General features: G+C 36.1%; 1 protein-coding gene across 4 annotated transcripts in view; it reads left to right on the plus strand.

Moving 5' to 3' along the window:
- Pld5 (phospholipase D family member 5) overlaps positions 1–15,437 on the plus strand; it is a 397,710-nt gene that overhangs the window by 153,936 nt on the left and 228,337 nt on the right. For 2 of the 4 annotated variants that reach the window (XM_078022984.1, XM_078022985.1), the window contains exon 2: positions 13,875–14,011. In XM_078022984.1, the coding sequence (XP_077879110.1) occupies positions 13,875–14,011 (137 nt within the window). Of the gene's footprint in view, positions 1–13,874; positions 14,019–15,437 lie in introns of all 4 variants that reach the window. The other 2 variants (XM_078022987.1, XM_078022986.1) reach the window with 1 other exon arrangement.

The raw sequence follows: 15,437 nt of genomic DNA on the forward strand, positions 1-15,437 counted from the left end.
CCCAGGAGCTTGAGGATTTACCCATCGTAAGTGATAAATTTCCTAGTGATCTCATGTATTATCCAAAATACATATGGAAGTTTTACTCTAAGCCATATTTGGAACAATGAAGAATTTCAATGAATGTAAGCCAGAAATGTCATCTCATGCGTCTGCCATAGAACTGTCAAATACCCCAGTGTTCTAAAGGGTCCTCATGAAAGACACAGATAACGAGTAAGTATATTGTGTCACATATTAACATCCATTAATATGTTTTTTAGATAGAAAACAAAAACCAAAGTGAAGAGAGCTTTGCTGTAACTCAGCTGTTGATTGTTTATCCGTGTTACTCTTCTCTCAGATGCTGTTTTGCTCTGTATTTCAAGGGAAGATTTGCATATCCTTATGGTTCTTGGAACATAGTTTTCTCTTCTTCCTAAGCATCTGGTATTTTAGCAATGGGTAGTTGTGCCTCTACCCCCCGCCTATCAAATGTATACGCATAGTTTTACTTGCACAATCCCTTGTCATTAGAGGAATGAGCTGAGATTATTTCAGCGGGAGCTGAAATCAGGTAGACGCTGAGAGGAACAGGCCATGAAGGGTGAGGGCAGGGAAACCAGGTACCTTGGTGGGTTCTAGTATGTTCTAGCATGGGAACCATCTGAAGGTCAACTGAGTAGGTCACTGGTATGAATACAGATTTCATCTGGCATGTGGATGGCCTCAGTGAGCACTGTATGTAGAGCTGCAAAGTACTGGTATGTGTACCCAGAGTGAAAGTTTGTTGGTCCCTGGTCACTGTAAAAGACCAAGGTGTGGGATGAGAGGGAACCAGAGGCTAAAAGGGCAACTTTGAACTAGTTAGGAAGAGACTAAATTGAGAGGCAAAACTCAAGTCCATGTTTCAGTCAGCTTTTTTGTCTTTTAGTCCTGACAAGAACAATTTTAGAAGAGAAAAGTTTAATTGAGGTCTCATGGTTTCAGAGTTCTGAGTCCATAGATAGTTGGTCCATTCCTCAGGGCTCAAGGTGAGTCTGGACATTATGGCAGAAGAGTGTGGTGCAAGAAGCAGAGAGAGCTCTGTTCAATAAGCCAAAATATAAACCCCAAAGGCACACCCCAAAGGAATCCACCTCTTCTAGCCACACCGTACCTTCCTATAGTTACCACTCAGATAATCCTTATCAGGGGATTAATGCACTGATAAGACTAAGGCTCTCATAAGCTAGATATTTCACCTCTAAACCTTCTTGCATTGTCTCACACATGAGATTTTTGGGGAACACCTCATACCTAAACTGTAATGGTCCAGACTCATCATCTGTTGTTTGTTGTAAGTCTTTTTTTTTCTTTAAACTGTTTTTATTATAAAATATGCATACTACAACATTTACCATTTTGATCATTTTGAATTGTACAGCTCAGTAGTATTAAATGCATTCACATTGTTGTGTTACCATTACCCTTATTCATCCACAGAGATCTTTTCATCTTGCAGTCCTGAAATTCCATATCCATGAAGCAGTTGCTCCTCAATTCTTCCCTTTTCCCCAGGCCTTGAAAACCACTGTCTTACTTTCGAAATGTCTCTACCAACTTGACTACTCTTAAGTATTTCATTTAAGTGGAATTTAAGTCTTTTTGTGACTGGATTATTTCACTTACCATGATATTTTCAAGGTTTATGCATTGCTGTGGATGTGTTAGAATGTTCTTCCCTTTTTAAGGCTGAACAATAGTTCTATGGATGTATTTTGTTTATCCATTCATCTACTGGCTGATTTCCACCTTTTGGTTATTGTGAATCATGCTTCTGTGAATCCCAGCCTACAGATCTCTGGTAGAGACTCTGCGTTCCATTCTTTTGGCTGTACAGTAGTTCCCCATTATTCAGTTTCACTTTCCATGCTCTGAAAATATTCAACGGAAAATTACATAAATAAATAATTCACAAGTCTGATATTTCATCAAAAGGTCAATAGTGTTAGGTCAATGCTACATCACAATGTCTACATCATTCACCTCTCCTCATCTCATCATGTAGGCATTCTGGCATCTCATATCATCTCAAGGAGAAGGGTGAGGACAGTACAGTACAATATTTTGAAAGAGAGAGAGACTACTTTCATATAGCTCTTATAACAGTATAATTGTTTTTTTATTATTAATTATTGCCATTAACATCTCACTGTGCCTAATTTATGCATTAAAATTTATCATAGGTATGCATGTACAGGAAAAAATAGTATACACAGCGTCCAGTACCATTTGTGGTTTCAGGCATTCACTCTTAACACATAATTCCTGGATAAGGAAAGGGATACTGTATACCTAAGATTGCAACTGCCAGATTATATGATGATTCAATTTTTTTTTTATTTTTTGAGGAAATTTCATAGCATCTTTCCCAATGGAATACTGTTTTACATTTCCACCAACAATGTCCAAGAGTTTCACTTTTCCTGCATTTAATTTGAGTCTGACCTTTTAGGAAGCTACATAGCACATCTCTTAGGAGTGGGTCCCATATCACCCCTGAGAACAATGGAGGACCTTAGCTGTAGACAGACAATACAGTTGATTGCACAGTGACATCTGAGGTATGGGCCACCAAATGGTACTATTCTCTAATAAGATACAGCCCTAAACCTCTAACTGTCTCCACTGCCTTCAGACTCTGAGGGAAAAGCTAAGGCATGCATGGTAGGGCCATGTTGGATAGATGGTCAGCAGCTCAGGGGCATTGACCAAAGAGAACGGATTAGGAAAGGTGAGAGCAGGGAATGACAGACAGATATGAAAAGGTACACTGTAAAGCCATATTTGATTAGGTGCTGGTGATTGCTTGGCAGTGATGTAGAACCCAAATCAGCCTCTTTGATAACTAGAGGAACTGAAAGAGCTTTGCTGCACGTAAACCATGCTTGTGTCTTTCCTCTTCCTGGTTCGATGATCATCTAATAATTTATTCTATGGCTTAGGAGTTTGTAAGGTGATTTATTTTGCTTTTGAAGGAGTGATAAATATGCTGTGATAGGGAAGCATGAAGAATTGCACAGCAATTGTTGTTGATGCCTATGCCAAAGGAAGATTTATGAATAGGCTAACAGCAGCTCAGACCACAATAAACAGACACTCTCCTTGCAGAAAATGACTACTTGTATGGGCAACGACGGGAGGCAACTCTGTGGCTCAGAATGATGCTTTGTTCAGATAGTCATATACTCCCTCTGGCTCCCCAAAGCCATGCTCGTATAGATTGTCTTGCCAGTGGGTGGAAATAACTGTGCTGTGTGCATAGCTTGTGTTGGGATTTTTACCCAAGAAGGTTGATAAATAAATGAATAGTGAAGAGGAGAAGAATGTTGGCATCTCCAAGAGCAGCAGGCTGCATTTTATTCCTACAGTGATGTTAATTAGATGAGAGTCTCTACATCTGTTAAAATCTCTACTGAAATGTTTAACCCTGCCTTTCCTCCTTCTAGTATTAGTGACCTCATTGTGTCTATCATAAAACTGCACTTCTTTATCCATCGCCCCAGGACACTATCATTCATATATTGGTAAACTCTTGTAATCCCAACAGAGGGACTTGTGTCTTGTAGGGAGAGCCCCACAGAAACCCAGTCAGGGGCAGACTGTGGCACTGAATCAAGGGATGGGGTGACAGGGCAGCCCTGGGAGATCTGAAAGAAAGCAACAGTAGTGGCTGACTTGGAAAGCAGCAAACAGACAAGAGAGGGATGGAATTATGAAAAGAGAGAGACAAAGAAAGACACAAGGGATGTAGTGGGCAGGAAAAAGCCCAAAGGGAGCTAGGGTAGTAAAGAATCCCTAAGAGTGAGAGGAGCCATCAGGATAGCTGTTTAGTTATGATGATAACAGCATGCTTATGTCCATCAAGTTTCTTCCCGCATCAGTAGGAACTTTCTAAAAATTAGCGCTGCCTTCCTAAATAGCAGTTTTGATGTGTCCCAGCTGAGGATTATGATGTTGTCCATCTGGGTACTGAAGATAATAAGGTCCCTAACAGTGATTGTAACGTTGAATAAGTTGGTGTAAAGTTTTCCTCCCACCCTATCTCTAAGTTGATCTAAATGTAGTTTTCTACAAGGATGTGTGCAGAGTGTGTGTGTGTGTGTGTGTGTGTGTGTGTGTGTGTGTGTGTGTGTGTGTGTCCCCCTTTTTAAATAAGGGAACTGAGCAACTAAGTACCAGGGATACCAAGGATAAATTTTGCTTTTTGTTTACTTCCCTCTTATACCCAAAGTCAGCCTTGACTTGCTTTTAAAGTATAGCTTATTGAGTTTTGTCAACAGTGGTTTTCTACCCCCCTCATCAGCCAGATAAATATCAGCCTTTTCAGTGACCCGAAAACAAATAACTTAGAAAAGAAACATAAAGCAATCATAACCAGCTGACTTCAGAATAAATTTCCATCAGAAATAAGTTGAAAGGACTTGGACTTATTTTAATATGTTAAAAGATTCGAAGCCTTTTTTTTCCAGCTTGTTAAAAGCAGAGTGTAGAATACAGGTTGCCAAAATAACCCTCAGCTTATCAAAGACCAGCTGGTGATTACATGTCATTTTTTGTTGGTGTTCACTTTTATCTGTAGTAGAGGGGAGGAAAAAAAGAAGATGAAAGTACAACATTTTAACTGTTAAAATATTGGCTACTTCATGTTGACGTCGACAGTGTTCTTATTCATTCACTAATACTCAGAATAACTATTTTTGCTTTTTGATGAGTACATTGGAAAATTCTTAATTCTCTCTCCTTTTCTTTTAGGGATTAGGTGTGCATGAAAGGAAAGGGGGGAGACAGCAAAATTGGCCCACTCAAGTAGAAATCTTCAGTGAAATGGATTACCAATCAATTCCTCCCTCCTCCTCAACCTGTGCATCTAGAATGGCACGTCCATTCTTTCTGCAACACGCATACAAATACACACACACACACACACACACACACACACACACACACACACACTTCAAATGTGAGGTCCTTAGGGACAAAGGCTTTCTAGTGAATTCGATAATGGGGCATGAAGGGAATGGAGGAGGGGACAGGAATAAGAAAGATGACTGAAGGAATCTGACATAATTTTCCTATGTACATACACGAATACACCACAGTGAATCTCAACCTTGTTTATATCCACAAGACTGGAATCCTAATTAGAATAAGATTATTTCATGGGCTGGGGATGTGGCTCAAGTGGTAGTGCGCTCGCCTGGCATGTGTGCAGCCTGGGTTCGATCCTCAGCACCACATACAAACAAAGATGTCGTGTCTGCCGAAAACTAAAAATAAATAAATAAATAAATATTTTTTAAAAAGATTATTTCATGTTTGTATAAATGTACTGTCACATATAACTAAACAGAACAAATACAAATTTTTTTAAAAAAAAGAGAGGAAAAAAAAAAAGAAAAAGACCAGTCTGTGTTTCTGAATCACCAGTGTTAATACTGTGTGTAGTATGTGTTGGATGCTTGGTAAGTGTTTTAAGAATGAACGCAACACATTTTTCTTCCCTCTGCTAATTCCACCAATGACTGCAGGTGAGAAGCCAGGCACTGAAGAAGGTCATTTAAACTCCAGGGTCTTCTCTGTACCATTCCGTGTGTGCCATGCCAGGTGTGCCTGCCCTCAAGCCACAGACTGCCACTACAGCCCAAGAGTGCCTCTTGTTTTGTCCTTTACAAACTAGGTTGTTCTTTTTGCTTGCTGGTGTCTCATTCCATCAATCAAGCGTTGACGGAGAAGAGGATTACACTGGGTCACCAGTGTCCTACTCTCAGTGATTTTCTTATTTAGGAAAGGATAAAATGAGAGGTTGGATTAGATGATGTCTGAGTATTCTTCACATTCCAAAGAACAGTGATTCTCTAGTTGTCCTCTGTAATTTTTGAAACTTGGGATAGTATATATTCTCTGCTTAATAATTTTAAGGGCTTTAAGTGAATATAGACAACCTAGAAGTAGTGGTTAATGAAGCCCACTAGTGAAACCAGGAAAATTGAGCTGAAGAAATAACTTGCCTTGGGAATAGTACAAATAGCTTTCTTCCTTATTGCTCTAAGAGACAGTTTAGACTCAGGGCTAACATAACATATCCAAATAATATGAGTGAACCATGATCATCTTTAACAATGTAGCCTTTCTGGACTCACAAAATCTCTCTCTGCTTGGTAGAGAATCACAGCAGTAGATTTGTACAAGTTCATGGAATCTTTCTCTGCATATATATATATATATATATATTATTGGCTATATAGCATTCCACTGGCTCACTATATTGAACTCTTTTTACCAAATCCTGTATTTATGGATACATTATTTTCAAAATAACTTTTGGAATATACTTGCTATTATGTCTTCGTGCACAGTGTGAATGCTTCTGTAAAATTAAGTCTTGAAAGTTGAATTTAAGAGTCAAGAATACATGCATTTAAATTTTTGATAAAATCATTTTTTAAAAAACCTGCCAAATTGCCGTCAAAACAAGCTCAGTCAGGTTGCAGTTTTAACCAATGCCCATTTCCCCAAATCACTATAAATTAGTTATCAATCTTTTGAATTGTTGCCAAACTCATCTGCAAAAAATAAATGTGATTATTTGGAAGGAATATGCTTTGGCTACTAAACTTTTTCTTTTTCTATTTCTTTGATTATTTACAGACCCACATTGTTACTTTTCTTTCATTGAGAAGATGGATATATTGACTTTCCTGGATTTATTCTGTTTCTTTTGATATTTCTCATGTTGATGTCATTTAAGACCTTTGAGCTATAAATATCTGTCTAAACATTTATTTTGCAGAATCTCACACATTTACATTGCATTTAATTCTCGCTTAGTTCAAGATTCTGATTCTTAATTTTTTATTTGACCCATGGACTATACAAATTTATTTTTAGTTTATAAATATTTGAGAATTCTTTAGAGATCTTTTGGCTATTGATTTATAATGTAATTCTATTTTGGTCAGAGAATATATTTTGTATAACTGGAATTTTTTAACTTTGTTAAGGCTTGTTTTAAACCCAGAAAATGGTCTATTTTGGCAAATGTTTTATGTGCTTTCCAATAAAAGACAAATCTGCTAATTTTTATTGGAATTTTCCATAAATGTCAATTCAGTGAAGTTGATAAAGTTGTTCAAGTCTTCTGTGTACATGTTGATTTCTTATCTCCTGATTTTATCCATTTATGAGAAAGGGGTTTACAAATCACTAAATAACTGAGAATTTTTAATTTGGCCTCAAGTTCCATGAGCTTTTGCTTTATATTTCTTGTGAGCAGTTTGAGTTTTCTGAGTCATGCTTTTTATGACTTTTTTAGACAGACCAAAGCAGCCTTGAATCCAGGCCTGATTTTTTTCTATTTTCATTTTATAAGCCATTTCTTTCTAAATATTCTGCTTGGTACTCTATATATTATAAGATTTTTTTTTTTCACTCTGTGTCTTGGGAATGCCAGCTCTCCCTGACCTATGGGTGGGTCAGGGATATTCCACCTGTTCCTTTCAAGTGGTTATTTCCCCGGGTACAGGTGGTTTCCTCATACATGTGTGCTGATCAGTATTCAGCTAAAGACTCAGAGAGACCTTCTGAAGATCTTCAGAGCTCTTGTGAAGGTCTCTCTCTTGTACTCTGTCCTGCCAACTCTAGCTTACATGGCCTTTCTATCCCCAATTTTTCTCCTCAACTTAGATTTGTGGACTCTTTCAAAACTCTTTTCTGTGCAGTGGCATCATTCAGTATGCATGTGGTTCTTAGCAGGATGCTGTGGGTTGACGAGATATATATAGATAGTAAAGCTTCTGGAGTAAAATAGAGTCCCTAAGGAAAGGGGTACAGAGTAAGAGGATGAAAATTCTAAAATAGAATTCTAGGAATATAAAAGTGAAGTAATAACTCTATTATAAGGATTTCTAGAGTTTTCTCTGGAAAATTCTGCCCTAACTCTCTAGTATGGATTTTCTGAATTGGTTCCAGAGTATAACCATTAATAAGTCAGTTACTCTGGATCTTATGGGTGACCTGTTTTCCCTGGAACATGACCAGGAACTCAATTTAGGAACATATTTAGAACTGTAGGAACTGTAGGAAAATCCTGTAGGTCCAAGAATGTCATGACTCCACAGCTCAGGGCTAACCATTCAACTTTAATTTCTATACTGGTGGATCAACATGGGGATTTGTTAACTAGAATTCATAATAATATGAAAATAACCCTTGAGCGGAAAATGACAAAACCAAAAAGAAAATAAAGGGAAATATTTGACTCTATAAAGCATATCTAGAGAGTTCAGATTTAGATCCATAAGTTAAATAACTAAACTGGTATTTAAATGGTAGATCAGTTGCCCAGAATCCATGAGGCTCTGGGCTTCATCCTCAGCACTACAAAACAAACAAACAAAAATACATACCCCAAATATTTTTACCTGGTTTATCACTTGGACAACTCAAAAATTAAATATGTTAATTTGTACATCTGTCCTATGGAGAATATTGTATGTAACTTTTATCTTTGCAAGGATTAAAAGTTGTACACATAAAATGTTACATTTTTAAGATTCCATGATTATATTTTTAAAAATTTGTCATTTTTTTTTTTAAAAAATTGTGTTGATACATGAAAAAGAATATGAATAATTTTAATTTTTGGTCAGTTTTTGCACATTTACATTTTACTTTTATGCACCTTTGGAAATTCCTTTTAAGAATCTGTTAAATAGTATAAAAACCATTTTTCTGATTTTTAAGTTTATTGTTTTTTCCATAGTTAGAGGTCACATATTTCTATTTCTTATTTGAGGTCAAGTAAGCTTGGTGAGGATATACACTCAAATACTTTTAATGTTAGAATAATTGGATTTATTGACCAAGAAAGCAATTCTTTTCCATTTGTATGTAAACTGTAATGAAAAGTAAAGTTTGACTGATGCTAGATATTATCATTTCAAATTTTATTTTCTCTTAATATGTTGAGCTTATCAATGAAATTTGGTTTATGTTTGTTGGTTTTCCTTAAATCTTTACTTTCTTTGATTCAATATAATAAAAACAGAAAAGTTTGTTCAAATTGATTTCCAGAATGATCTATTAAAGATTTGAAAATGAATAAATCTCTTGGTAACCTGGAGTCTGGATTCATTTATTAGGCTCTTATGCTACCAGATGAATAGAATCTTTCACTTTTGATGAAGTGGAAGTGAAATGAGAATAAGTAATGGTGTGACCTTATACTATTATAGTACTTTGTTCCAAGGAGACATTTAAAAGTGAATATCAGAGTCTGAATTTTTATTCTTTGACAAATTAAAGTGAAAATAGTAGCTCAATTGTTCTTCTTGATAGAATTTATAATAAAGAATTAAATTAATATAATAAGTTAATGGAAACATGTAAGGATTATTACATCAAAGTACTTCCAATAGGACACAAATTAGCTAGTTCTCATTTATTGATTTATCATAACATTCAGAATAAAGGGAAACAAATCAATGTTGTAATTTAAGCATTTAGTATTAGCATCACTAGGATGCATTCATCAAGTGCCCCCTGGTGTACCCTACCTGTGGTATGTTTAAATTTTGTCTTCAGGATTCTTTTTGAGATGTTTAATTATATTGCTCTGAGTCAGAGTCTCTTCTAAACTTAGTTAATGTGAATAATATTACACTACTTCAAACTACTCTAAAATCTTTGTGTGTGTGTGTATGTGTGTGTGAGTGTGTGTTTTCTGTTTACAATTTCTAGGGAAAATGGAGAAAATATTGATTTGTTTTTGTTATAAAATGAGTAGACTTTTTCCTTAGATTTTTAGAGTAAAGGAGACAATAATATATTCATGTAACGAAATATTATGCCCATCTTAAAACTATACTTTAAAAGAAAATTAATGACATTAAAATGGGATCAAGTGACAAAAATAAAATATAAAACCCTATATAGGGTAAATTTGATCAGATTATTAGGTAAATAAATGTAGTATAGAATAACTCAAAATAAATGGCAATATGTTTGAGTAAAATTGTGATTTATTTTCTTTTTAACATTATGTGGGTTTGTTTTTTTTTCAAAATTATAAACAGGTTATATTTTTTCAGTTTTACAAGTAGTGAATATCAATAAAATATATAAAAAGTAAAGGCCAGGAGGAAACATTTTCAAAATAAGAATATGTATTGTTTAAAATTGTTTTTAAATCCCCAAAAAGAAAGTGCATGACAATATTTATATTTAAATCATTAGGATGTATTTGTCATGATCTCAGTAATGTTTGAAAATGAACTATTAAAGGCAAATGAGTCCAAGATGAACATGTACTATGCATTAGTATAGTTGATATAGTAGTCCCCTTTATCTACAATATTTTTCTGCAATTTCAGTTACCTATAGTCATCTCCCCTAAAAAAAAAAAATCACAAGAAAAATTTTGGAAATAATTTTTCATTTTTGATTGCATGTCATTCTGATTAGTGTGGTGAAAATCTCAAACTATCCTGCTGTGTCTCACCTGGGACATGAATCATCTTTTTGGCCATTGTGTCTACACTGTATACACTGCCTGTCCATTAGTTACTTAGTAACCTCAGTAATCAGATCAACTGATGAGGTACTTTAATCTGTGTTTACCAATAACCTTATTTTACTTAATAATGGCCCTAAAGTGCAAGAAGCATGATGTTGGTAATTTTGATACAATTTATTCTTATAAATTTTCTTTCTGATATTAGTTGTTGTTAATCTCGTATTCTAATTTATAAATTAAACTGTATCATAGTAAAATATAGCTTATACAGGGTTTGTTATGACTTACGATTTCAGAAACATATCTTTCATGGATAAGAAGGAACTTCTGTCATTTCAGGGCCCAGATCTTCAGAGTGTGGTCCTTTCTCTTAGGAACTTATTACAAATGCATATCCTTGAGTCCCACCACCAGACCACTGAATCAGAAACTCTGGAGGTGGGACCCAGAAATGCATATTTTAACAAGCCCTACCGGAGGTTATAATGCATACTGAAGTTTTAGAAATTCTACTTTAGGATTTTGAGATTGGGGACTGAGCTAGAAATTTTTCTCAAAAATTTTACCCTAGCCAGACTGGTGCATGCCTATGACCCCAGCTACTCAGGAGGCTGAGTCAGACTTGGTGAGACCCTTATAAAAAAGTGGGGGAAATGAGGGTTGATGGGGCAGAGCTGGGGAACATAGCTTGTACATCACTTGCTAAGTATGCCTGAGTACCTGGTATAATCCTTAGTATTGCAAAAAATACAAAAAAGAAAAATTTTAGCCTAGAAAATCTGTTTCCCTGTTTTATTTCTTCCTGGTATGCTTCTCATTCTTCCTCTCTGCTTCTTACTCATAGTTTTGTTGTATTTATTTATTTATTTCTTCACCTTATTTTCCTAAAATATTTCAGGCAGCTTTATAGAGGTGTAAAAAGTACACAGTTGCAAACATTCCTTTAGTGCTATCTGTATTCCAGAAACTGTTCTAAGTATTCTACATATAGTATCTACAACCTTATAAAATAGTTATTTTTGCTATCCCTATTTTACAGACAGGAAATCTGAAGTACAAAGGCAAATAATTTGCTCAAAGCTTGCAAACAGTAAGTGGCAGAATGTTAACACTCTGATTCCAAAGTTGGAGCCCTCAACAGGTTCACTGAGGTGCTTCTTAGAGATAAAATCAATGGGTTAGCTCAGCAGTAAAGTGCTTGCTTGTCCAGCCTGAGTGTGACTGTCAGTTTGATCCCTAGCACCACAAAAAAAAATTAAAATAATATTAACAAGGAATAGGGAATGTATGGAAAATAAAAGGACAAGATAAATGCACAATCTGTTCTGCAGACTTTTATATAGTTGTTCACCGAGTGTACTAATTAGCTTCCAGCTCTAGCAGAGAGTAAAAAAGGATGAACTATAAGATTTACAACTACCACTTTGATTTCCACTATGGAAACAATCCAGTTTTCAATCAGGTCACAGTTGAGTCTTGAAAGAGACATTTCATGTGCCTCTATTCCAAGAGATATGCCACTGCCATTTTCATTTCATTCATTCCCCTTTTGTTGGTTTATACAGTAATGGCCTAAAATACAAGAGGCATGATGCTGGCAATTTTGTTACAAAGAAATCAGCATGCATTTTGGATTTTATTCCTTCATGTTTTTAGAACACCTTTTATTTGTTAGGCTCTATGCTAATTATTTAGGGATAGAAGGAACCATGGTCCAGACTTAAACATAACCAAGGTCTTGGGTAAAACAACAGTGGTGGTGTCTTCCTTTGGCTTTTCCCTGCTTTGTTTTTGAGTGTGGAGTGTGAAGAGAACACGATGTGGAGCAAGGTCCTAATGGGAGATAAGACCCGAGAGAGGGTTAGGAAACACCTAAAGGAAGTCTTTAGGAAACACTGTGGATTCGTGATTCAAATGCCTTTCTCTGTAATATGCCCCTGTGAGGTTGAGTCTTGGAAGAACTGGACTCTGAGTTTGGGAGGTTCTTTGGATTCCCTAGAAATCATTTGGCTATAGCAATACTGGTCAGGAGCATGATAGGAGTGGCAAAATCAGCTGGTTTCAACAACCCTTTGAATAGAGAGAGAGGGAGAGGGAGAGTGTGTGTGTGTGGGTGTGTGTGCGTGTGTGTGTGTGTCAGAGAGAGAGAGAGAGAGAGAGATGGTGGTGGGGGGTGGGGAGGGATAGATAGAAGCAGAGAAAGAGTCTTTTATACATTTATATTTATTCTTTGGCTAAGATGACATCCCTGGCTGTGCTGCCTGGTTGAAGATCACTCCTCTTTGTAAATAACCCTTAAGATCACACAGATATTTAAAAATTGCCTTTTCTTCTCTTTTTCCCTATTTGGATTTATCTAATTGAGGGTGACTTTGTCATTTGGGCTGCTATAACAAAATGCCTTAAAGTGGAAGGCTTATCAGTAACAAAATTTATTTCTCACCGTTCTGGAGATTAAAAAGTTCAAGGCTAAGGAGACTCAGATTCAGTGTCTGGTGAGGACTCACTTCCTAGAGGGCACCTTTTTTTTTCTTTCATCCTCACATGGTGGATAGGGTGAAGGAATTCTCTGAGGCTTCTTTTAAGGCCACCAATCCCCTTTGTAAGAACTCTATACTCATAGCCTAAAAACTTTACAAAAGAAAGTTCTAAAAACTTTCCAAACCTCCTAATGCCAGTTGCTTTGGGGGCTAAGATTTTAACATATGAACTTAGGGAGTAGGAACTCAAGCATTCAAACCATAGCAGAGAAAAAGTAGTCAAAATTATTTGTCCCCAGTGTCACAGGTGCTACTCAAGCATCATGGCCCTGACTTCTGCAACCTTTAGCCCTGAGTCCCTGGAGGGAAGGATGTCTCTGATTACAACTCTTGGGCCTAAACATATGCATATGAGTGGTTTTGACTACCTAGAACTTCATCTTGTATCTCTAAATGAAAATCAAGAGTATGAATGTTACTGATGCCTGTGTTCAGTGTTTTGAAATATACTGTGTCAGCTGCATAAACCATGAGACTAGCTAGCATCTGTGTTTTATTTTTAATTTGCAACAATAGACCTTATAGCGATCTTTTCTGGGCTGCTTTTGATTAGAAAGAAGAGCAAACTCACTCAAAAGTGTGGATACTGCACTTGAATTATTGAACAAGTTCTAACCATTTAGTGGAGTTTAAAAGTCTTGGGTACTTTCACCCAGAGAACTGCCCTTCACTTGCAATGCTAACAGTTAATGATGTCTCAAAGGCTATTCCATGGAATTTGGAAAGCTGTCAGATCTTAAGTTTCCTAAGGGATGGCAGGCGGCCCACTTACATTTTTCCTCTTCTTTCTCTTGCAGTCCCAGCAGAAGTGCATTGTGATCTTTGCCCTGGTCTGCTGCTTTGCCATTCTAGTTGCATTGATATTTTCAGCCGTGGACATCATGGGAGAGGATGAAGATGGACTCTCAGAAAAAAATTGTCAAAATAAATGTCGGTAAGAGGTAACAAACAAAAATTCTCTTTTAGGGAGGGGGGCGAGAGAGTCAAAGAGGACCTTGGGCAGAAAAAAGAAAAAATATCATAAACACAAGTAATCATCTAACTTCTCCTTGGGTTAAACTGAAATATGACATGCCTTATGGAGGATCTTGCTTTTAGACCAAGGCAATAAATAGCAGCAATGATTTTATTCACTTTTTAGTTTGGTCATATCCTATACAGAGTAATGGTCAACCATCAATGGCACAGTATCAGCCCCATGGATCTCCTCTTTCAACTCCTCTTTGAACTGCTACTTGTTTTGTTTTAGGATAGAGGAGGATGTAGAAAAAAATACCAAGAAGAGGTAGATAGATAAGAGCTCTATTTTTAAATATGTCTTGCTGCAAATTTGAACTGAGGCCACAAAATGACAGTAATTATGAATTAGAGCTTATAATGAATTTAAATTGTGATTTTTCCCTATGGAAAGCATTAGTCTAAGTGCCCATCTTTTCTAGCTCAAAATCAACAGCAACTTGATAATGCGTAGGTGAGTTTTTATCCTGGATATTTTGCCTTGAGGTTAAATATTCTGGCATAGAAAATGTCCTGATGAAACAATTGACTTTTTTTTTTTCAACCTATGATCTGTTATAATCTAGTTACCAGGCAACAAGTATTATACACAGAACAAAGCATACAAGAAAGAAATCAGCATGCATTTTGGATTTTATTCCTTCATGTTAGAAATGTGTTCCATAAATGCATTTATTTCCCAGACTGAATTTGGGAGAAAAAAAGTGTATTGTTATTATTATAAGGAAAATAATAGAACAACAACAGACTGCTGTCATCTTCTGCTAATTCTACTTATTACATGTCAAATATAAACAGACCATAGACAAAGGGCCAATGACTCATATTTATTGAGTAGAAACATTCAGCCTCTCTCTCTCTTACTTCACCTTATAATGAAGACTTCTGGGTTTTTTTAAATGCAAACTCTAGCACCTAGAAAGCAATTTTATAGAGGTTAAACCATAAAACCTTCTTTCAGACAAAATATCTAGGAGTTTTTCAGCCCTCATTCCCATGTATTAGTAGGTTACAACAAAAAGCAGAGAGCCTGAGAATTCTATTTCTTTTCACTTTGGGGAGAGTATTGTTCCTTTGAATTTTTACTTTTAATTCATGCAACTGGAATTTGGGTTTGTTTATATCCTCTATCAACAACTAAATTCTGATGATTCAATGTTGCATCTCCCTCCGTCTGGAAATATTAGTCTAATTCCCACCATCCTCCTGCTTCGTTTCCTAGGAGTAGTTGAAATCACTATCATAGTTGCTATATGTCACCCCTGTGTACAGCCAGTTTTTTGGAGCCACCTATTTTTAAATATGTTTTGTCTTCTACATTCTCTTTTCTGTGTCCTCTATTA

The sequence above is a fragment of the Ictidomys tridecemlineatus genome, chromosome 10, assembly GCF_052094955.1.
Source record: "Ictidomys tridecemlineatus isolate mIctTri1 chromosome 10, mIctTri1.hap1, whole genome shotgun sequence".
NCBI lineage: Eukaryota > Metazoa > Chordata > Mammalia > Rodentia > Sciuridae > Ictidomys > Ictidomys tridecemlineatus.